The sequence below is a fragment of the Stomoxys calcitrans genome, chromosome 5, assembly GCF_963082655.1.
Source record: "Stomoxys calcitrans chromosome 5, idStoCalc2.1, whole genome shotgun sequence".
Lineage (NCBI taxonomy): Eukaryota > Metazoa > Arthropoda > Insecta > Diptera > Muscidae > Stomoxys > Stomoxys calcitrans.
Window position 1 is genome coordinate 87,519,697 of NC_081556.1, and position 24,392 is coordinate 87,544,088.

At 39.6% G+C, this 24,392-nt stretch overlaps 1 protein-coding gene across 10 annotated transcripts in view; it reads left to right on the top strand.

Moving 5' to 3' along the window:
* Nucleotides 1-17,587, top strand: part of LOC106085440 (protein qui-1) — a 470,324-nt gene extending 452,737 nt beyond the window's left edge. For 5 of the 10 annotated variants that reach the window (XM_059370582.1, XM_059370580.1, XM_059370585.1 and 2 more), the window contains 2 exons: nt 2,094-2,410; nt 3,198-4,687. In XM_059370582.1, the coding sequence (XP_059226565.1) occupies nt 2,094-2,410; nt 3,198-4,382 (1,502 nt within the window). In that variant the 3' untranslated portion in view covers nt 4,383-4,687. Of the gene's footprint in view, nt 1-2,093; nt 2,411-3,197; nt 4,688-8,803; nt 9,328-16,997 lie in introns of those variants that run through there. The other 5 variants (XM_059370587.1, XM_059370589.1, XM_059370586.1 and 2 more) reach the window with 5 other exon arrangements.
* The last annotated feature ends 6,805 nt before the right edge of the window (nt 17,588-24,392 follow it).

A 24,392-nucleotide genomic window follows, 5' to 3' on the forward strand; every position in this document is an offset into this window, starting at 1 on the left:
TGCACCGATCTTCCCAGGATTGGGAAGACTAGGATGGGCAAATAAACCAAGATTAAAATATCTGGCAGTGCAGTAACAAACAGAGAGCAGATGATGAGATCCCCACCCACTCCCAAGAAGCCCATTTATAAACCTCTACCGGATCAAAACTGCTACACTCGCACTGATGGAGAAAATCAGCAAGGGCAAGACTCATATTGCCTTAATTTAGGAGCCATGGAACCATATCAACTACCAATTATTCTATGCAAACACTGGAACTCGGCCGAGGACCTTGGTTATCTTCTTATATATAAAAGTCAATTTGTGTTTGTTTGTCGTTTGTTTGACTCAGAAACAGCTGAACCGATTACTTTGAAATTTTCACAGATTGTGTAGGAAGGAAACATTGTCTATATAATTTTTTGATATCGGGAGGGACCCTCCCTCTTACCCCAAAAATAAAAGTGGACCGATCGGAACAATAAGGGATTCAAATGAAAGGTATTCAAGAGTAAAGTACGAATTTCATAATAATAGTTGGGTCCAAGTACCTGGGGAGCCGGCCCAGCCCCAAAACCCCTTAATATAGGTTTATTTGACGATCATGACAATAAGACTCAAATGAAAGGTATTCGGGGGAAGATTACGAATATGGTCAGAAAGTAGGAATAGGCTACATAATTTATTGATAACGGAAGAGCCGGACCCTCCACCGCTACCCAAAAACACACCCAAAATCAAAAGTGGACCGATAAGGACAATATGGGTATCAAATGAAAAGTATGCGGGAGTAGATAACGAATCTGGCATTCAAATTCACGTCGAAGTATAGGGGGTCACCCCACCCGTGTGCCGTGATTGGCACATTAGCCAATCACGGATTTGTTTGTTCCGTATAGACTGAAAAACGGCAGAACCGATTTTCTCGAAATTTCGCATATTGTGTAGGTTGGTCTGGAACGAAACATAGGCTTTATATAACTTTTCGATATCGGAAGGACCCTCCCCCTTATGCCAAAAACACAACCCAAAATCAAAAGTGGGCCGATCGGGACAAAATACGTATCAAATGAAAGGCATTGGAGAGAATCCGAATATGGTACTAAAATTTGAGTCTAAGTACCCATCGGACCGCCCCAACCCAAACAGACATATTGGACGTTCATTTCATTATAAGGGAGTAGATTTTGAATCTGGCATACAAAATCGGATAGAAGTATAGGGGGTCACGCCACCCCTCAAAAACGCCATTAGACCCATTATGACTCTATGATACTTGGCTGGACCGATTTTCTAAAAATTTTCATAGATTGTGTACGTTTGTCTGGAAGAAAACAAAGGCTATATGTAATTTTTAGATATTCTGTGGTATCATTGAAAGGGTATCAAATGAAAGGTATTGGAGACCAGAAAACGAATATCGTATTAAAAATATGGGTCCAAGACCCAAGTCCAAGTACATAGGCTACAATGGCACAAATTCTATATTCGCATTCAGGGCGAAGTGTCCCCACACTAAAAATATATTAGAGCGTTAAAGAAGGCGCCGCGGAGCGGGCCCGGTTCGCCTAGTTGTCAAATAAATTTGAATTACAGAGTTGTCAATGTCGGATGCAACAGTGATGAGAGAGGGAGACGGTGGAGCATACCTAGCTTCACTTAATCTGTTTTTCGATTCTCCGACACCGCCACCAACGTCGAAGCTGCAACGACCGGTAACGTAGGCAAAACAGACAGCAGATGAGGTACTAATAGGGTGCGATGCGAACTCTCGCCACAATTCGTGGGCTACTATCAACATTAAAGAGCGAGGCCAAGCCGTGGCAGAATTCTTAGATACTACCGACTTAATAACACTTAATATTGGTAACACCGCTACCTTTGTTAATAGGATTAGGGAGGAGGTTTTAGGTGTGACAATTTGTTCGGAAAATCTAATCGATGAGGTTCAGCATTGGAGGGTCGCCATGCAGCACTTCTTCTCTAACCATCGCTACATTAGGTTTAGAATAGCAAGGCCAGCATCGAATCCTATATGCTGGCAATCAGAATTATATAACCCTCTTCTCCACATATCCACTTACTTTCTCATTTTTCCATCACCCTCACAGATTTACGACCGCAAGGACCCAAGCGTCAAATGAAACGCCTGCTAAAGAAGGAAGTCTCACTGGACACCTATACCTGGCAAAAGAAATATGGACATCTCACCGCCTCGGTAATGATGGCCCAAGTCGATGAACGCTTGAAGCGACGTTTCTCCGTGTCGGCCAGCATGGAGGAGATATCGAAAATAGCCGAAATGAAAACCATAACATCGCAAACAAACCTGGGGCCGGAACAAGCGGCCCTGGCGCAATCCCAACACTTTGATCAATTGGAGGCACTGTGGAATAAACGATCACCACCCAGAAGAAGACATAATGCGGTAAGTTTTGCAAATTCCCCATACCCATTGTATTGGCTTCTGGCCATAGAAAGCTTTGTAGTTAAAGAGAGCATAAAACAAAAGCTTTGTAGTAGAGCAAAACCAAGTAGACGAAATGCCAACAATTTTTTTGTTGTGTTTTTGGTTTTTTTTTTTCCTTTTAGTTTTGGTAAATGAACGCAATTTGGAAAAATTAGAATTTAGACAACTCCTTAGGAGTGCAGTTTATAATGGCAATGACAATGATAATGAAGATAAAGAAAATACATAATTAAAAATAATTACTAAATGGATAATAGCCCAACTGCTTTAATGTTTTTTTTTTTTTTATTTTTTCAAATTTTTAATTTAAGTTTTGACACACAAAGCTTTTACCGTTAAACAGACTGTCTTAAGCAAAAAAAATTAAGAAACATAAAAATTTTTATAAAGTAACCCAATAAACAGAGTTCTGGAACTTGCAATTAAATTATTAAAGAATATTTTTATATATAAACATTAAACGATATATAATCTCGTAAAGCTATGTTAAAGAAAATATTTAATATTTAGAGTAACATATATGAACACTACTATGTTTATTTTCTTTTTTATTTCTGGCTTCTATTTTTTGTTTCTTTTTCCTGTTTCGTAAATGGACAAATACACTTGCACCTCTGCAACCACGACAACAACTGAACACCTTGTCACTATAAATCCAAAAATAAATTTGGTCAACACCAACATAACTGCCAATATTCACACCCTCACAATACAACAACAACAACAACAACACACACACACACAGGGTCTTTCGAGACAGACATCATTGGTAGAGGATCGTCTGGAAAGTTCGGATGATGATGATTATCATGACGAGCGCACAGGTATGTTATCAGCATCCTACGATCACATCCATAGATTAGCACTACCGACCCCAAGCATGCCAACACCGCCACCATCACCACCACTACCACAATCCCAGGCACGTTTGCGTCCCATTTCTATGCACGCATGGATCACCAGTAGTTGCAAGGCACTTAATTTCCATAACAATCAACAAACAAATAGCAACAACCACCACCACAACAACCACAACAACAACAGTAACAGTAACAACCATCACAATGACTCTTCCTCCCGCAACAGAACACCACCCACCACACCACCCCAACACGATCATTTTCCAAACCCAGTCCCAAGTTCTTCCAAACTCATGCCAAATCCCATGCACCATGTCAGTCACACTGGCACTCAGACTCCTTCTACCAGGCCCCCTAAAAATTCTTCACGCAAATGCAAGCCCCAGCAGCCAGATTTGGTACAGGATGTGGAACAAATGCAAGATTCTCAAATGCAGCAAAACCTGTTGGCTCAAGATCGACGTCAGCGTTTACGCAGCTTTTTTCGATGGAGAAGTCTTAAGTCGCGGCTAATGCAGCATCGCAATTGTCAATCGTTGCAGCCGCAGGCATTGGCCAATGTCAAAATTCAGCAGTCCACAGAACACCAAGAACCACATCAAAAAAATCAAACCTCAAGACAGTATAGCAAACAACGCAACAAATTGCCCAACCCCATTATCATAGTTGAGAATTATGATGCACGGGTTATCAGAAAACCTCACACCCAACTGATTCTACATCCGCGAAGCACCCAAGCCACCTGGGGTCATATGGCCGCCTGTGCTGTGGCCAACTCAGCTAAAACCTCGTGCGAATCGAGTAACAGAAATGGCAGCAGCGACAAAAGTGAAAATTCCTCAACTTTGCGTCGCAAATGGCATATGTGGAAAAATGCCAAAGCCTCCTCAAATGTAGCTCCTGAGTTGCTGCCAAATGAGGCCTCCAGCAGCAATTCCTCTTTGGCCGATACCCAGGGTAGAGGTTTTTGTGGAACAACTTCACGCAACCGCAGTAAAGTCAAATCAGCAGGCCACAATACAACCACGGCCAATGGGAATGGCAGTGGTTCCCATTGCTTAACCCAATGAGATATCAACATCATCACCACAATGGGCATATTTTCCGAAGAGCGAAATCATATCCGTTTCCTTTTTCCAACAATCCAATACCTGCTACCCTTGAAGAAACACCCAACGTATCCCACTGTCTCTCACTCTCCACCTCTCGCTATCTCTCTTAGTTAGCAGAACCTTCAACAAAAGTAGCTAGAAGTCTGGTTTCAAATGAGAATTTTAGTTCTCAAAGCATGTCTCTTTCACTCTGTACTCTCCTGGGAAAACACTTTTTCTTGCTTTCTCTCTTTTACAAGTTTTTGTATGGAAAACACTTTCAAATTTTTTTGTATGCAAATTATTTATAAAATGTATGAATGATGTCACAATTAAATTATTTTTTATTGGTATTCTTGAAATGTTGTTTCTTTTCTTTGTGTTGTGTTCAATTGTGCCCTTTCCTCCATTCTTACTGTCTCCTACACCCTCTCACAAGGTAAGTATACTGGCAAGTTAAGGTTCCTGTAGGCGGAAAAGCGAGGTACAATGCCATGCATGGTCATTTAAAAAATTTTCCCCAAAGATGTGATGCACTGCGGGACGCCGTTTGGACTCGGCCATAGAAAAAGGTCCCTTATCATTGAGTTTAAACTTGAATCGGAAAGCACTCCAATACCTTTCATTTCATACCCTTATTGGACCACTTGCGGATATGGGTGGCGTTTTTGCGGTAAAGGGGAGGGTCCGCCTCCACCTGATATCTAAAAATTCTATAGCCCATGTTTCCTTCCAGACAAACTTACACAATCTATGAAAATTTTAAGAAAATCGGTTCAGCCAAGTATCATATTGTCATAATGGGTCTAATGGCGTTTTTGAGGGGTGGCATGACTCTCTATTCTTCGATCTGATTTTGTATGCCAGATTCGAAATCTACTCCCGAATACCTTTCATTTGAGCCCCATATTGAAATGAACGTCCAATATGTCTGTTTTGGGGCAGTTTTGGGGTTGGGGCGGCCCGATAGGTACTAAGACTCAAATTTTAATACCATATTCGTATTTTAATCTCCAATACCTTTAATTTGGCATAAGGGGGAGGGTCCCTTCCGATGGCGAAAAATTATATAGCCTATATTTCCTTCCAGACCAACCTACACAATATGGGAAAATTTCGAGAAAATCGGTTCTGCCGTTTTTCAGTCTATACGGAACAGACACAGTAGGAATAGGCTTTTAATTTATTGATAACGGATGGGGGCGGACCCTCCATTCATGTCGAAGTATAGGGGGTCACCCCACCCGCACAAAAACGCCCAAAATGGGCACATTAGCCAATTATCAATCCGTTATCAATAAATTAAAAGCCTATTCCTACTTCCTGACCCTATTCGTAATCTACTCCCGAATACCTTTCATTTGAGTCCCATATTGTCACGATCGTCAAATAAACCTATTTTAAGGGGTTTTGGGGCTGGGACGGCGCCCAGGTACTTGGACCCTACTTTTATTACGAAATTCGTACTCTACTCTTAAATACCTTTCATTTGAATCCCATATTGTCCCGATCGGTCCACTTTTATTTTTGGGTGGTACCTTTGCGGTAAGGGTCCGCCCCCCTACCGATATCAACAAATTATATAACCTATGTTCAACCGTTTTTGAGTCTATACCGAACAAACAAACAAACACAAATTGAATTTTATATATAAGAGATTCTCACACAAATTTTTAGGCAAAATCGAGTAAAAAATAAGACATCTAAACATTTATGGAGAATAATTTAGGTTTTTCGAACGAAGGTTTTGGAGCTTTTGACCCTTCTACCTATCTGGAAGTTATTTTAGATTAGGTCGAAAAGAAGGGTGCGGATATTAATCCGCCCTATGCCGCTATGGACTTACACATAAGCCAGTAATCGGTTTGTTGTACGCTCTAAATACTAAAAACATAGTTTAGGTACTGAAAAGTAACCTCGGAAAAGAAGATCTAAGTCAGGATTTCTGTCCTATTTAAAATAATCTCTGATTATTTTCCATAATACGCCCTAAGTTGGTTTATGCCTGGTATTGTGTCCCCATCTAAGTGCCGGTGTCTGTTAGCAGCGAAAGCCGGGCAATGACACTGAAAATGGTCGACCGTCTCATTATCCTTCCCACACGCCCTATACATGCTATCACTTGCCGCAACGATTATACATAAGTGAGCTCGTAGTCCTATGTGTACCGTTACAATACCATACCATACTTCACAGCCTGTCTTCATATTGCCCAACCTCTGTGACCCTTCTCGGTACGCTCCTTAATGTGACACTTCCAATAAAGTTTCCTGTCCAAGGTTACTCCTAAGTATTTGACCTTGTCAGATATCGAAATCGTCTTATTGAGGAAACGTGGTGCGTCAAATTGGCCCACCTTCGTCTTCTTCGTGAACAGGCAGATTTTAGTTTTCTATGGGTTAACATTGAGACCTCTAGATATAGCCCAGTCGGATCCTTACCCCCAAGAAGTCTACATCCATAATCAGAGTGGCGATAAAACTCCCACTGTGTCGTGGGAGCGCTGTATGGCACGGAATTGCTGCGACAGTCTTAGAACGAAAGAAGATCCTCTCTTGTCAGAGGGTGGCAATGCTGGCTTGCTTGCCTGTGTGTAGGACTGTTTGGACAGATGCACTACAGGTATTGCTTGGCGCGCCCCCGCTTGATGTACTCGTGAGTTACATGGCCGTTCTGTATAGTGTGAAAAAGGGAAATCCATTAGTGCCTGAGGATTGGCTCACCGCTTCGGAGCTTGCAGATGGGGATGTTAGGCGGCTCAAGGCACTCCTTTTAGAGCGTCTTGATGATAGGTGGAGAACTAGATGGACGAACAGTGACAATGGTCAGGTGACTTACGAATTTATTCGTGACGCGGCGTTCGTACGAGACCGCCCGGACTTTGGCTTCGGCCTAAGTCTGGGCTTCATACTGACGGGACATGGTTCCTTTAATGCATTTTTGCATCAGAGGAATTTGTCCGCGACTGATTTGTGCGACTGTGGGAGACCTGAGGACTGGAGGCATGTACTGACGGAATGCCCGTACTATGTAGACATTAGCGATTTAGGCGCAATGGGGATCAGCGAGGCGGTATGGGATTTCAGTAGGGCCCTTGAAGACGAGATGACTGTTGCAAGGCTGGCCACCTTTTTCGGGAAAGTATTTCTTAGGAGGCGGACTAGACTTAGTGGAGGGATGAATACACGCTAGTTATCCATTACTGACTGATTTGTGCGACTGTGGGAGACCTGAGGACTGGAGGCATATACTGACGGAATGACCGTACTATGCAGACACTAGCGATTTAGGCGCGATGGGGATTAGCGTGGCGGTGTGAGGTTTCAGTAGGGCCCTTGAAGACGAGATGACTGTTGCAAGGCTGGCCACCTTTTCCCGGGAAGTATTTCTTAGGAGGCGGACTAGACTTAGTGGAGGGATGAATACACGCTAGTTATCCATAACGAGGTGTTGCTGTACTGGTGCGACCGAGTGATTTGGTGCTGCGCATGGTATGGCCTGGCACCTGCCTTGCCCATGTTGATGCAGCGGCCTTTGCCCATTGCTGGTTCCCGTAGCTGTTGTGGGCCCATGAGCCCATAAAAGCATTAGTTTTTACCCAATTTTACTGAAATTTGAAACAGTGAGTAGTTTTAGGCCACCCGCCATCCGACCTGAATAATTTTTACCAGAACTGTATGTAGATATAGCTGTCATATAGACCAATATGCCGGTTAAGGGTCTGAAGCTCTTAAAATCTGTATTTATTACCCGATTTTGTTGAAATTTGAAATACAAAATTCAACAGTGAGACCTCTCAATGTCCGTGCCGAATTTGGCTGCATAGGTTATCCAATTTTCATCGGATTGTCACAAAAGGGGGTTTACATATATACCCGAGGTGGTGGGTATCCAAAGTTCGGCCCGGCCGAACTTAATGTCTTTTTACTTGTTTTTTGTTTTTTTTTTTAAGGGGCGAAATAAAAACACCTCTGCTCCACTCAGCGATTTCATTCATCAGTATGGCTAAAAGCACATTCAGGTAAGTTACTTTTTTTACTTTATTTTTTCTAAACAAAGTTAAGCTATTGTAAATTTTCAACTTAAACATCCCAAAAATAATCGGCCCCAATTCATAACCCTCATTTTAAATGTGTTTTCGAACAGAAAAGAGTTTAATTAAAAGTAATTTTTGCCATCTAAATGTTCATAGCAAAATCATTTTGTAAATGTTTTGAAAGTTGTATGCGATTCTCATATCATCTAATGTAATTTCAAAAACAATCTTCTTGGAAGACAAGCAAATAATCAAAGGAACATTTTTCCCCATTCTTTTCCAATTAATCAAATCAACCAACTGCCAACGTCTTTCGTTACTTCACCTTAATGAAAATTCAATTTATTTAACATAAATTCCACAGCAATGCATTCTAAGGCCAGTTCCCGCAGCTCCTTGCAACACCCGATTACCTAAATGTCACAAACACCCCGAGTGGCCAAAAGTCATCAGCCTGCACTAAAATTAGCCAAAGTAGATGGAATGCTTGTATCCCTTTAGAGAGTAGTAAAGAAAGGACACACATTTTGTTGCTTAATTTGGAATGACACAATTTTTAAATGGATATTCACAATAAGACATTTGATTTCCTAGATTAAAATCTCTTTGAAACTTTTCCACGACCCAGCACAATTATTTATTAGATATTCTCTAATTGGAATTGGTTATCAAACAAAAACTTCTATTCTAGATGAATTCCCTGAATTCTAAACTCGTACCGTAACTGAGTACGACTCAGACTCGAACAGAACAAATTACACAGCCTTGAAATTGGCAATACATTCTAAACCAAAAATCAAGTTTCATAGTTCGATTGGACTGAAACACGTTTTTCTTTTTAAATTTGAAACAAAAATAAAACAAAATTTAAAATACCTCACATCCAAAAGCTGAACTATATTATAATACATAAACAAAACCGATAATAAAACACTAAATTAGACATACTAGAAAAAAAAACAAATAAAACATAAAAGAATTACAAAATCTTATAAAGGGATATTTTAAGCCACCAAATGGAATGTCACCCTGCACGCTTAAGTAAGTATTGAAACTCATAGCTCACTATGCTCTTCTAAATAAATTTTGTCTTCTGATATTTTAGATAACTAGATTTTCAATTCTTTAGATAATAAAAAAAAACAATAAAACAAAACAAATTTATTCTTATTGAAATCCATGTCTTGTTCTCTTTAGACTGTCACTGTTAACACAAATATTTCTTAGAACAAAATTTTTGTGCTATTTAGAGTTGCTTTTTTAGAATTTTATTGGAACACTCGCATAATTTTTGCCAACAATTGTAGTTGAAATGCATTGGACTATTTATTTGCGTTATTTTCTATGCTTTTTTACCTATATAGAAAAAAAATATTTTATGTGAAACCATTTGTTTAAAACTATTTCCCAACAGTTTGATATTTTAAGATTTTATTTCAAATGCCAATCAGTTGAGTTTTTAAGGAAAATTCAAAGTTGATTTTAAGTTAAAATACCATTTGTGAGTGAGGTCAGATTATAAAGAAAGTCTTCAACTCACACGGACAAACTCACTCAACTCAACTTACACAGATTATAAAGAAAGTCTTGAACTCACACAGACAAATTAGATCGGCCGGGCCGAACCTAACACCACCTCGGTTATATATGTAAACCAACTTTCGTTATAATCCCCCATAACAGCTTCATTGAAATATGGTCCTTCTGGGCCAAATTCGTCACGGATATTGAGTGGTCTAATAAGTACAAGTCTTTGTTAAATTTTGTAAAACAAACGGTTGGTCTTTTTGGTAAAGACCGATCTGAACCATATACGACACGGATGTCGAAAAACCTAACATAGTCACTATGTCAAATTTCAGCGAAATCGGATTTTAAATGTGCCTTTTATGGGACCAAGACTTTATATCGAGAAATCGGTCTATATCCGATCTGGGCCAAATTGAAGAAGAATGTCGAAGGGCCTAACGCAACTCACTGTCCCAAATTTCGGCGACATCGGATAATAAATGCGCCTTTAATGGGCCCAAGACCCTAAATCGAGAGATCGGTCTATATGGCAGCTATATCCAAATCTGAACCGATCTGGGCCAAAATGCAGATAGTTGTCGAAGAGTCCAATGCAACCCACTGTCTCAAATTTCTTCGAAATCAGACAATAAATGCGCCTTTTATGGGCCCAAAACCTTAAATCGAGAGATCGGTATATATGGCAGCTGTTTTCAAATCTGAACCGATCTGGGCCAAATTGCAGATGGTTGTCGAAGGGGCTAACACAACACACTATCCCAAATTTTGGCGAAATCGGACCATAAAGGCGCCTTTTATGGGCCCAAACCCTTAAATAGAGAAATCGGTGTAACTGAAACTGAACCGATCTTGGCCAAATTGCAGATAGTTGTCGAAGAGCCCAACGCAACTTACTGTCCAAAATTTCGGCAAAATCGGACAATGAATTCACCTTTTATGGCTCCAAAGCCTTATATCGAGAGATAGATCTATATTGCAGCTATATCCAAATCTGAACCGATCTGAGCCAAAATGAAGTAGTATATTTAAGGGCCTAACACAACTTTTCAAGCACCGTCCACCAGACTACAACACCAGCATAGGTCTGGCAACTGTAGTATATACCCAGTGCATGCCACGTGGTATAAACCCCCAACTTTTGCCAATGGCTCTCTTGCAGGTGTATAGCGCAAGAGTTGCCTCTCTTGCCCTTTCCAAAATGTTAGATTTGAAGTTCAATTTCCTATCCATCAAAACTCCCAGCTATTTTGCACTTTCTGTAAATTGAACATTCTCTCCTTCCAAGGAGACAGGTAAAACTGTAGGCAAATAGTAACCCCTGCTGAAAAGAACTACTTCAGCTTCGCACAGATTTACGCCTAGACCACTTTCGGTAGCCCACTTCGCTGTCGCACGTAGAGCTCCCTGAAGTATATTTCTTAGAATGCAGGGAAACTTTCCCCTAACCGCAATTGCCACGTCATCAGCATACGCAACCACTTTTACGCCTTTTTTTCTCCAGAGATAATATATTGTTAATGGCTACATTCCAAAGTAGAGGAGACAGTACATCTCCTTGAAGAGTTCCTCTGCTGACCCATCACTTTTAGATCCACAGATCCCAAGCCTGCCATAATGCATCTTTTAGTAAGTAAGTTATTTATAAAATTTCCACTTCCCTTTCTGGGCTAGAAGTGATAGACAAGCAGAATTTGTGCCGAAATTTATCCCAATCCGCCTTTTTCCGGTTTAGCCGGGGGACGACTTCTACAGTATTTTCTCCAAGGAAAAAAATGCAAATTTTGCCAATGAACATTCCTTAGGATACAATTCCTTCATACTTGTTGAGGTCTGCGAGACAACCAAGACAGCCGGAGTTTAGTACAAATACTGCATGTCTCCGGTCGCCATCAGCCTCATCTTCCAGTCGGTGGTTGAAAGACTGGGATTACAGTCCCTTAGTTTCCAAGGTGTGGATTCAAGATCTAAGGAAATCTTTGGTATCCTAGCGTGCTCCATTGGTCGAGAAGGAATATCTTCCTTCTTGACTAAATCCAGTGCTGCTCCTAACCAGATCTCACCAATCTTTTTTATCTTTTTAACGATATATTTCAATTGCGTGTTGATCCCTGAAGGCAATTAGTCTATATCGGCCCCGATACCAGCCTGCATCGTCACAAACTGGAGGAGTCCCAGGAAATTCCGCAAAAACATCGGAGTAAACTGATGACATTCCATTAACTATCCCACGTCAATTATTCCTAGGTATACAGCCCCGTTCTTCTCCCTTGTCGGCAACTGTTATCACCAAACATTTCCAACGGTTCTTGGACCCATCTAACTATTGTTGTTCTATTAGGCATGGGATACCAAATGCTGCTGTCTATCTAGACTCGTAGTCTTTGGAGTAGCCTGTGCAGCGAATCTCCTAGCTCATTCTAGGAAGTCTTTCTCCCTAGCAGTGAGAGTCTTAAGATCATTCGCACTCTCAGACATACTTCAATACATACTTCATACTCAGACTTCAAATTTTTTTCCAAAAAAAATTGATCTATTACGAGCTACCGAAAAATTTTTGCGGAGCGAAATAACAAAATGTCCGCTCCACTTAACAATTCAAAGAAGAAACCTCCTTCTTTTTATACCCACCACCATAGGATGGGAGTATACTTATATAGTCACTCCGTTTGTAAGACCTCCAAATATTGATCCAGAACCCCATAAAGTATATATATTCTTGATCGTCTCGAAATTCCTATTCAAACTAGCCATGTCCGTCCGTCCGTCTCTCGAAATCACGATAGCGGTTGAACGCGTAGAGCTAGCCGTTTGATTGCACAAATACTTTATACTGATGTATGTCGTTGGGGATTGCAAATTAGCCATATCGGTTCAGATTTGTATATAGCTGCCATATACACCGATCTCCCCATTTGACTTCTTGAGCCGTAACAAGCCGCAATTTTTGTCCAATTTGGCTGCAATTTTGCACGTGGTGATCTATTTTGACTTCCAAGCTCGGCTTAAATCTGTGTATAACCCGATATAGATTCCATATAAACCGATCTCCCGATTTGACTTCTTGAGCCCCTGGAAGCCGCAATTGTACATGGTGTTCTGCGATGATTACCAACAACTGCGCTAAATACGGTTTAAATCGGTCAAGAACATGATGTAGCTCCCATATTAACCGATCTCCCGATTTGATTTCTTGAGCCGTTATAAGCCGCGATTTGTTTTCGATTTGGCTGAAATTTTTCATATAATATTCGGCTATGACCCTCAACAACTACGCCAAGTACGGTCCATTTCGTCTATAACTAGATATAGCTCCCAAATTTTAGCAGAATACATAGTGGTGGGTTCCCAAGATTCGGCCCAGCCAAACTAAGAACGCTTTTACTTGTTTTCTTTACTTTAATTGGCTATGACAGAACATTTGTCCCATCAGTCGAACTTAGAAAAGTGTTCAAAGTGCCTCGATCTTCTGCGCTCCTACTAAAACTCTCGTGTCTGACACCAAAGTTTTGGTCATCGCGATTTTCGTTTACCACAATGCACTCCTTCAAAACACTTAAAGGCTGGAGCCTCTCAATTCATTCCGACAAAATGACTTAGCCATTTTATTGGGTATTTACCCAATAAATACCCAAGCGTTGGGTATTTACCCAATAAATACTCAAGCGTTGGGTATTTACCCGGTAGAAACCCATTTCTAGGCATATGAATGAGCCGCTTGAGGTCTACAATATTTATTCTGGTCTCCAGGATTTTCAACTTTCAGTTTTTTTTTTTTAATTTTTACCGACACAGGCCTTCAAATAAATTTTTTGCACCCAACAACTTTTGTGACCTCCTCCATATCAAATTTACCAAAGGGTGACGATTTTGACACCATCTTTTCCCAAAATGGGTATTTGGTTATTTTAGTGAAAAAATTCGGGTAGTTTTTATTTTTTGTTTTTTAGGGCCAGTATTGTCTGCAAAATTCGAAATTTTTGTTTTCAGAAAATTGTAAATTTGAAAATCGAACCACAAGAAACATTTTTAAGGTCTTGCCAAGTGGTGCCGAAACTACCTGGGGCCTTTAAATTTTTGTAGACATAGCTATAACCATGCAAAATTTCAAGGAGTTATCTCTGACCGTTCTCAAACTTTGAATTTTTTTAATATTTTTATACCGTCCACCATAGGATGGGGGATATACAAATTTCGTCATTCCGTTTGAAACACCTCGAAATATGCGTCTAACACCCCATAAATTATATATATTCTTGATTGTATGACATTTTATTGTAAGTCGATCTAGAACGCGAACTTTCGAAGTAGGTCATTATTAGTGTAGGTCAGTTGAGATTGCAAATGGGCCAATTCGGTCCATGTTTTCATATAGCTGCCATATAAACTAATCTTGGGTCTTGACTTCTTGAGCTTCTAGAGTGCGCAATTCTTATCAGATTTGGCTGAAATTCTACACGAGTGTTCTCGTATGACTCCCAACAACTGTGCCAAGTATAGTCTAAATAACCTGGTATAGCCGCCATACAAACGGATCTCCCGATAAGATTTCTCGTAAAGGGCGCAATTTTTATCCGATTTAGCTGAAATTTTGCACAAAGTGTTTTATTTTGACTTTCAACAACTGCGTCATGGTCCAAATCAGTTCATATCCTGATATAAAATCACCTCTAGATTAGTCTTAGATTAGTTCCAATATGATTGAAATTTTGCATATGTCGTTTTGGTATGACTTCAAATAACTGTTCCAAATATGATCTAAATCGGTATATAACCTGATGTAGCTGTCGTATAAACCGATCTCCCAGTTTGACTTTTTGAGTCTCTAGAAGGCGCAATTATTACTCGATTTACCTGAAATTTTGGAGGTGGTGTTTTTCTATGACTGGTGTTTTTATACCCACCACCGAAGGATGGGGGTATATTAATTTTGTCATTCCGTTTGCAACACATCGAAATATCCATTTCCGACCCTATAAAATATATATATTCTTGATCAGCGTAAGAATCTAGGACGATCTAGACATGTCCGTCCGTCTGTCCTCCTGTCTGTTGAAATCACGCTACAGTCTTTAAAAATAACGATATTGAGCTGAGACTTTGCACAGATTCTTTTTTTGTCCATAAGCAGGTTAAGTTGGAAAATGGGCTATATCGGACTATATCTTGTTATAGCCCCCATATAGACCGATCCGCCGATTGAGGGTCTTAGGCCCATAAATGCAACATTTATTATCCGATTTTGCTGAAATTTGGGACAGTGAGTTGTATTAGGCCCTTCGACATTCTTCGTTAATTTAGCTCAGATCGGTCCAGATATAGCTGCCATATAGGGCGCTCCTCCGATATGGGGTCTTAGGCCTATATAAGCCACACTTATTATCCGATTTTGCTGAAATTTGGGATAGGGAGTTGTCTTTGGTCCTTCGACATCCTTTTTCAATTTGGTCCCGATCCGTTCAGTTTTGGATATAGCTGCCATATAGACCGATCTCTTAATTTAAGGTTATGGGCCCGTAAAAGGCACATTTATTGTCCGACATCGTCGAAATTTGGGACAGTGAGTTAAGTTAAGCCCCTTGACATACTTCTGCAATATGGCACTGATCGGTAAAGATTTGAATATAGCTGCCATAAAAGGCGCATTTATTGTCCGATGTCGCTGAAACTTGGAACAGTGAGTTGTGTTAGGCTCCTCGACGTCCTCCTTTAATTTGGCCCAGATCGCTCCAGATTTGAATATAGCTGCCATATAGACCGATCTCTCGATTTAAGGTTTTGGGCCCATAAAAGGCGCATTTATTGTCCGATTTCACCCAAATTTGAGACAGTGAGTTAGGTTAAGCCCCTTGACATATTTCTGCAATATAGCACAGATCGGTCCAGTTTTGTATATAGCTGCCATATAGACCGATATCTTGGTTTTAGGTTTTGGGGCCATAAAAGCCACACTTATTTTCCGATTTTGCTGAAATTTGGGATAGTGTGTTGTCTTTAGACCTTCGATATCCTTTTTCAATTTGGCCCCGATCGGTTCAGTTTTTGATATAGCTGCCATATAGACCGATCTTTCGGTTTAAGGTTTTGGGCCCATAAAAGGCGCATTTATAGTCCGATTGCGCCCAAATTTGGGTCAGTGAGTTGTGTTAGGTCCTTCGACATTTTTCTGCAATTTGGACCAAATCGTTGCAGATTTGGATATAGCTGCCATATAGACCGATCTCTTGATTTAAGTTTTTGGGCCCACAAAAGGCTGATTTCTAATCCGATTTCACTGAAATTTGACACAATCGCTTATGTTTGGCTTTACGACATCCGTGTCGTATATGGTTCACATCGGTTTATTTTTAGATATAGCTACTAAAAAGACCAATATTTTGTTATACACAATTGACTTGTACTTATTAGTATTTGGTCCAATCGGAACATATTTCGATTTAACTGCTATGGGACATAAGGTATGTAATTTTCACCGGATTTTAATGAAAGATGGTTTACATATATACCCGAGGTGGTGGCCGAACTCAACGCCTTTTTACTTGTTCTATTTGAAAAAGTCATCCAAAGAACTTGACAAATGCCATCCATGGTGGAGGATATAAAAGATTCGGCCCGGCCGAACTTGGCACGCTTTTACTTGTTTCGATTCTATCCTTCAGGGTATTTATTTATTTTTTTTTTTCACTTCGGTCAAATTAATGCTAATTTTGGCCAAATTCTCTATAACGTGATAGTTCGTCGATCCCCAATTGCTACGTTCTAGAGAAGATCGACTGCACATTTTTAAACTATATACAGGGGATTCTAGAAATTCCCATGGTGCTGTAAGTCTTGAACTTCTGGCTATTGATTTCAGAATATTTTTAAAATCCTGTTCAGAGTGAAACTGCACATCAATTTTCAGTTGTAAATCTATGGGAAATAGTTTTCTTCAAAACATTTTCACAGCCTACGTTTGAAAGTTATTTATTCACAATAATAAAATGTAGCCAAAATTAATTTTATTGTTTTCTCTCCTTACATTTAAACAGATCATTTCTCTACAGGAGGAGGAGGATATCATTAAGGAGGATTAGAGTCTAAGCCCACACTCATTTGACACCTTTAAACTAAATCAATTGGAAATTAGAAGCTTGACAACAAAAACCAATGTGGATAAGTGATACCCTTCATGAAGAGCTTATAGAAAATTCAGCATTCCGCCTCAAACCCACTCAAAATGCAGCCATATAAAGCACAACAACAACAAAAATATATACACAAACCCCATCAATTGCTGTTTTATGCATACTAGAGCTAAGTATATTTTAATGTAACAAAAAAAAAAAAACAAAAACTATGAAAAATTTTAAAAACAAAATATATAAAAAAAAATACAACAACTCAAAATGGAGAAGAAAGAAGAAACTTTTTAACCTAAACTAAACCACCCGTGATTCTATTTTTTAATTAAAATTTTATTTGCCTAGACGATACTGAAATGAAAGGACAAAAACAACTCTATAAAATCTTAACTCTTAAGTTTCATCTTTAATGTATACAACTATTTTTCTAACTGTTGATTGTTATCTAGAAGAAAAAAAAAAACAGAACAAAAAACCTAAAAAGTAGACAAATTTACAATAAGTAAAATTAAAAAAAAAAAATAATAATAATAATTTTTAGAATAACAATATTGATATACAAGCAAACACAAATTATTTTACAAAATAACAAAAAAAAATGAAAAACATTCCCATTAAAAATAAAACACAAATATTATGGACAAAAATAAGGGGTTAAAAGCTAAACTATGCTTATTTATAAAGACAAAAGTTCGTTTTACCACAAAAGCTACAACCAACAGAAGTAACAATAACTAAATCAACAATAAAACCACAAAGTCAACATCAAGAAATTGAGAAAGGACATCAACAAAACCCAACAACAACAAAATAATACACAGAAATATTCCATTTACCAAATAGGGTCTAAGTTTTTTCCATATCAATGCTGTATGAAATCATTAGTTTTCAGAACATGTAACCATATGTAGAACAAGCTTTTCCAAATCGGTTGGGTTGGCGAAACTAAAAGCATCAATTTTACAACAACATATGTCGATATTTACCTCCCTGATTACCATATCTCTTCTCAATTAGGTTGACATCGCGATATTATAATCCCTCATTTCAAGAAATCATCTGTCTATCATAAAATTGCTATAAAGATCTGAGAATTCCATAAGGCAATCGAATAAATTGCAATACCCAAGCAAGGGCCAAAGAAACCAATTTGTATAACCTGTTCATTAATCTCAAGTTGGCAATTTTTACCTAACGAAGAACTCCAACGGAGGTACTCTTTCGATTATTCGAGGATAATTAAAATGCCCTTGTAATAGTTTTTGTTTGGATGGGATAGGATAACACCCTCTTAGGCTGTTGTAATTTCCTGTGCTCTAAATTATTTCCTTCGCATATATGTTTGTAGAAAACTGAAAAAAGAAGACGAGTTAGAATATTTTCTCGAGCCATATATGTGATAAGAAGAAAGCTTGGTAACGGCCGGCGTTATTTCTCTTATTTCTTACAATACCAAATAAAATCTCTGTATCCAATATCGCGGTAATGGCGTTAAAGGCGCTGATATCAACAAGTCCTGTTAGGCTAACCACTTATTGCGAGAAGAACGGATGTCTATTGGGAAGCATTTTCAGCCGCCTCTGTAAAACAAACGGTAGCCTATGGGTTCCAAATCGAAAATTCCTGGAAAAGTTCTGTAACTTCTGAAGCATTGAAGTGAACCCACTTTGAAAAATCATCAAAATAATCAACAACAATAATAACAACTAAATAAGCGACCAGCGATACTCGCTCATTTTATGTCTACCTGTTTGTGGTGTATTCGTTAACCTAAAATAACTCTAACAAGTAAAAAGGCATTAAGTTCGGCCGGGCCGAACTTTGGATATCCACCACCTCGGGTATATATGTAAACCACCTTTCATCAAAATTCGATCTGGGCCAAATGGAAAAAGGACGTCGAAGAGCCTAACTCAACTCACTGTCTCAAATTTCAGCGACATCGGACAATAAATGCGCATTTTAAGGTACCAAAACTTTAAATCGAGAGATCGGTCTGTATGGCAGCTACATTCAAATCTGGACCGATCTGGCCAAATTGAAAAAGGACGTCGAAGAACCTAACTAAACTCACTGTCTCAAATTTCAGCGACATCGAACAATAAATGCGCCTTTTATGGGCCCAAAACCTAAAACCGAGAGATCGGTCTATATGGCAGCTATATCCAAATCAGTACCGATCTGTGTCATACTGCAGAATTATGTCAAGGGGCTTCAACTTAACTCACTGTCTCAAATTTCGGCGACATCGGACAATAAATGCGCCATTTATGGGCCCAAAACCTCAAATCGAGAGATCGATCTATATGGCAGCTATATCCAAAACTGGACGGATCTAAGCCAAATTAACCATGGATGTCGAAGGGCCTAGCACAACTCACTATCCTAAATTTCAGCAAAATTGGATAATGAATGTGGCTTTTATGGGCCTAAGACCCTAAATCGGAGGATCGGTCTATATGGCAGCTATATCCAAAACTGGACGTATCTAAGCCAAATTAACGATGGATGTCGAAGGGCCTAGCACAACTCACTGTCCTAAATTTCAGCAAAATCGGATAATGAATGTGGCTTTTATGGGCCTAAGACCCTAAATCGGAGGATCGGTCTATATGGCAGCTATATCCCAATCTGGACCGATCTAGGCCAAATTGACGAATAATGTCGAAGGGCCTAAAATAACTCACTGTCTCAAATTTCAGCAAAATCCTATAGTAAATGTGGCTTTTATGGGCCCAATACTCCTAATCGGCCGATCGGTCTATATCGGGCTATATCAAGATAGAGTCCGATATAGCCCACCTTGAACTTATCCTGCTTATGGACAAAACAAAGAATCTGTGCAAAACTTCAGCTCAATACCGCTATTTTTAAAGACTGTAGCGTGATTTCAACGGACAAACGGACGGACATGTCTAGATCTTATTAGATTTTTACGTTGATCAAGAATATATATACTTTATAGGGTCGGAAATGGATATTTCGATGTGTTGCAAACGGAATGACAAAACTAATATGCCCCATCCTTCGGCGGCGGGTATAAAAAGAAAAAGGAAATTCGTGTTACTTACAAAATCCATAATTGTTTTCAATACCACTTCCCTAAGTTGGTTAATGTCTGGTATTGTGTCCCCACCTAAGTGCCGGTGTCTGTGGGACGCGAAAGCCGGGCAATGACATAGGAAGTGCTCCAACGTCTCATAATCTTCTCCGCATGCCCTACACATGCTGTCACTTGACGCACCGATTTTACATAAGTAAGCTCGTGAGCTCCTATGTGTCCCGTTATGATACCAATAGCTATACTGACCATCTTCTTACTTCCTTTCAGTAATTGCTTCGTCTTCTCATCCAGATCATCCCCCCATAGGATTTTTGCCGTCCTACCGACCGTTTCGCTCTTCCACAATGTCGCATGCGCATTCGTCGCCACTTCCTTAAGACGGACTGCGTCGACCGGAAAGGCTTCAGGTTAACCAAGTTTATTGACGGCAGTTCTCTGGCCTTTACAACCAAATCGTCTGCCCTTTCATTTCCCCTTACTCCGTTATGGCCCGGCAACCAAACGCTGCGGATAGTGCCATCCTCAGAGAAGGCGTCAATCTCCTTCTTACACTGCAAGACTGTCCGTGACCTTACCTCCCTGGTTGTTATAGCCCTTATGACAATTTTACTGTTGGTAAAGATGTTCACACTCGACATCCTCGCGTTAGCACCACACCACCTCAAGAATTCCGTGATCGACCGAATCTCCGCCTGTAGGACTGTATTATGGTCTGGCAGCCTAAAACAGATCTCAGTCCCTGGGTTCTCAATGTAGACCCCCAGGCCCTCTTTGTCCTCTAGCTTTGATCCATCCATGTAACATGATCTTCCAGGTGGCAATACTAGGGTTCCGTCAATCCAAGAGTGTGCCGATGGCAGCAGTACCTCGCACTCGACCTCAAGGTTCATCTCAGGTATCCGATCAGAAACCTCTTCCTTTCGCTCCAGGTTTCCTATCGTCGCCTCGATTATACCGCGATGGTTTGAGCTGCTCCCATCCTCAATCCATTCTCCCATCGCCTTAAGTCTTATAGCCGCAGTGGCTGCCTCACACTTAATCTGTATGTCAATGAGTCGGATATCTAGAATAGTCTCCAGTGGCCTAGTAGGCGTGGTCCTCATCGCTCCGCCTGTGCCTAGACAACATGTTCTCTGAACCTGTTGTATGGTCTTTATATTGCACTTCTCTCTACCAAACTAATGAGGCGTATGTAAGTATTGTTCTAATCACCCACAGTGGACTATCCTCGGATTCAGCCCTCATTTCGAGCCTACGTCCCGTATAACGGAACGGGCATATAATTTGACGTAATCGTAACGACCAATTTGCTAATTTTAGGTCTTGGGCCTATAGAAAGCGCATTTATTCTCCGCTTTCGCTGAAATTTTGCAGGGTGAGCTCTATTAGACCCTTTCATATTAGTGTTGAATATTATTCCTATCGGTTTATATTTGTATATAGAAGGCATACGTACTGGTCTCCTAATTTTAGTACTTGAGCCCATAAGCAGCTTTTTTTACCCAATTTCGCTGAAATTTGGCACAGTGAGCTGTGTTAAGCCCTTCCATATCCGCGTTCAACATTACCCCCATTGGTCTATATTTGGCTATAGGTACCAAATAGACCGATCTCCCAATTTCAGACCTTGGGCCAGTAAAAGGCGCATTTATTATGCGATTTCGCAAAAAAAATGTGACTTAAGTAAGGCTTTTCGACACCCGTGTCATATATAGTCTGTATTTATATAGCTGTCATATTGACCAATATTCCGTTTTGCCAACATCAACAGTTGCATTTGTAAGAACACTCGTTGTCGCTATTATGGTCCATAAATGATACATTTTTCACCGGACTATGACGAAGATGGTTAACATATATGACAGATGTGGTGAGCTTCGGACGGGCCGAAATTTATGCCTTCTTACTTGGTGTAAGCGCAGATTTTAGCCACCCTAGCGCAGAGGTTAGCATGTCCCCCTATGACGCCGAACGCCTGGGTTCGAATCCTGGCGAGACTATCAGAACAAATTTCAGAGGTGGTTTGCCCTCCTAAGGCTGGCAACATATGTTAGGTACTATGCCATGTAGGACTTCTCTCCAAAGAGGTGTCGCACTGCGACACGCCGTTCGGACTCGGCTATAAAAAGGAGGCCCCCTATCATTGAGCTTAAACTTGAATCGGACTGCACTCATTGATATGTGAGCAGTTTGCCCCTGTTACTTAGTGGAATGTTCAAGGGTAAAATTTGCAATTTGCTTGGTGTAATTTGTATACCCTACACTACCACTGCGGTACAGGGTATTAGAACTATGTGAGTTTGTTTGCAACTCTAAGAAGGAGAAGAGCTAGATCCATTGACAGGTATACCGATCGGCTTAGAATCACTTCCTGATTCGATTTAGCTATGTCCGTCTGTCTCCATGTATTCTTGTGACCTGTATGGTCGCCTTTGTTGTCATGAAATTTAACGCAAATCTGTTTTTTCGTCCAAGGACAAAAGCTATTGATTTTGGAAAAAATCGGTCCAGATTTACATATAGCTCCCATATATATCTTTCTTCGGATAAGGCCTTTTAAGGATGTAGCAGCCATAGTTTTGGTTCGATCTTTACAAAATTTATCATGAATTGGTTTATTTTACGTCTCCATATGTGGGCAAAATTTCGTTCAAATCGGTCCAGATTTACATGTAACTCCCATATATATCTATCATCCGATATGGCCTTTTAAGGTTGTAGAAGCCTCAGTTTTGGTCCGATCTTTACAAAATTTATTATGAAATGGTTTATTTGACGTTTCCATAGGTGTGCAAAATTTCGTCAAAATCGGACCAGATTTACATATAGCTCCCATATATATCTTTCATCCGATATGGACTTTTCAGGCTGTAAAAGCCACCATTTTTGTCCAATCTTTACAAAATTTAGCATGAAGTGGTTTATTTTACGTCTCCATTTGTGGGCAAAATTTCGTTCAAATCGGTTCAGATTTACATATAGCTCCCATATATATCTTTCATCCGATATGGACTTTTAGGGCTGTAGAAGCGACCATTTTGGTCCGATCTTTACAAAATTTAGCATGAAGTGGTTTATTTGACGTTTCCATATGTGGGCAAAACTTCGTTCAAATCGGTTCAGGTTTACATATAGCTCCCATATATATCTTTTATCCGATATGGTCTTTTAGGGCTGTAGAAGCGACCATTTTGGTCCGATCTTTACAAAATTTATCATGAAGTGGTTTATTTGACGTCTCCATATGTGGGCAAAATTTCGTTTAAATCGGTTCAGATTTACATATAGCTCCCATATATATCTTTCATCCGATATGGCCTTTTAAGGCTGTAGAAGCCACCATTTTTGTCCAATCTTTACAAAATTTAGCATGAGGTGGTTTATTTGACGTCTCCATATGTGGGCAAAACTTCGTTCAAATCCAGATTATATCTTTCATCCGATATGGTGTTTTAAGGCTGTTGTAAGCACAATTTTGGTCCGATCTTTACAAAATTTAGCATGAAGTGGTTTATTTGACATCTCCATATGTGGGCAAAATTTCGTAAAAATCGGGCCAGATTTACATATAGCTCCCATATATATCTTTCATCCGATATGGTCTTTTAAGGCTGTGGTAGCCACAATTTGGGTCCTATACTAAGAAAACCTTATGAGATTCTATTTAATATTTTAAAAGATATGCAAAATTAAAGTCTGAATCGATTTCAACACAGGTTCCATGTATTGAAAGAAATATTTATTCTCGGTGGTGTAGGGTATATATATAGTCGACCCCGCCCGACTTTTGCCTTTCCTTACTGGTTTCATTTGTTTTACATTCATGTGAACCCTCGTGGAGTAGGGATCAAAATTGTGAGGGATTTTGACAAAATGTATGTGTTTTTTCATATTGGAGGCTAAAGAAAAGTTTTTTGTCACTGTTTTCGAAAATCTATTACACAATCACTTCGCCTTCTCAACCGACTCACATATATGAAATACAGACCCACAACAGCTGCTTCCTTTTTGAAAATAACTTGCTGATACTTAATCAACAGTAACTATACAAGTAAAATATAAAAAACCAAACCATAAACAGCAACACAGTATATTATTTAATGATTTTTTTTAGCAAAGCAACAAAACACCTGTATTCAATGAATGTAGTTAAATATTTTTAATGTAAATAGGATTAGAGAAATTTCATAAAACAAATAGTAACAACAACAAAATCCAAAACCTTTAAATAGATCGGT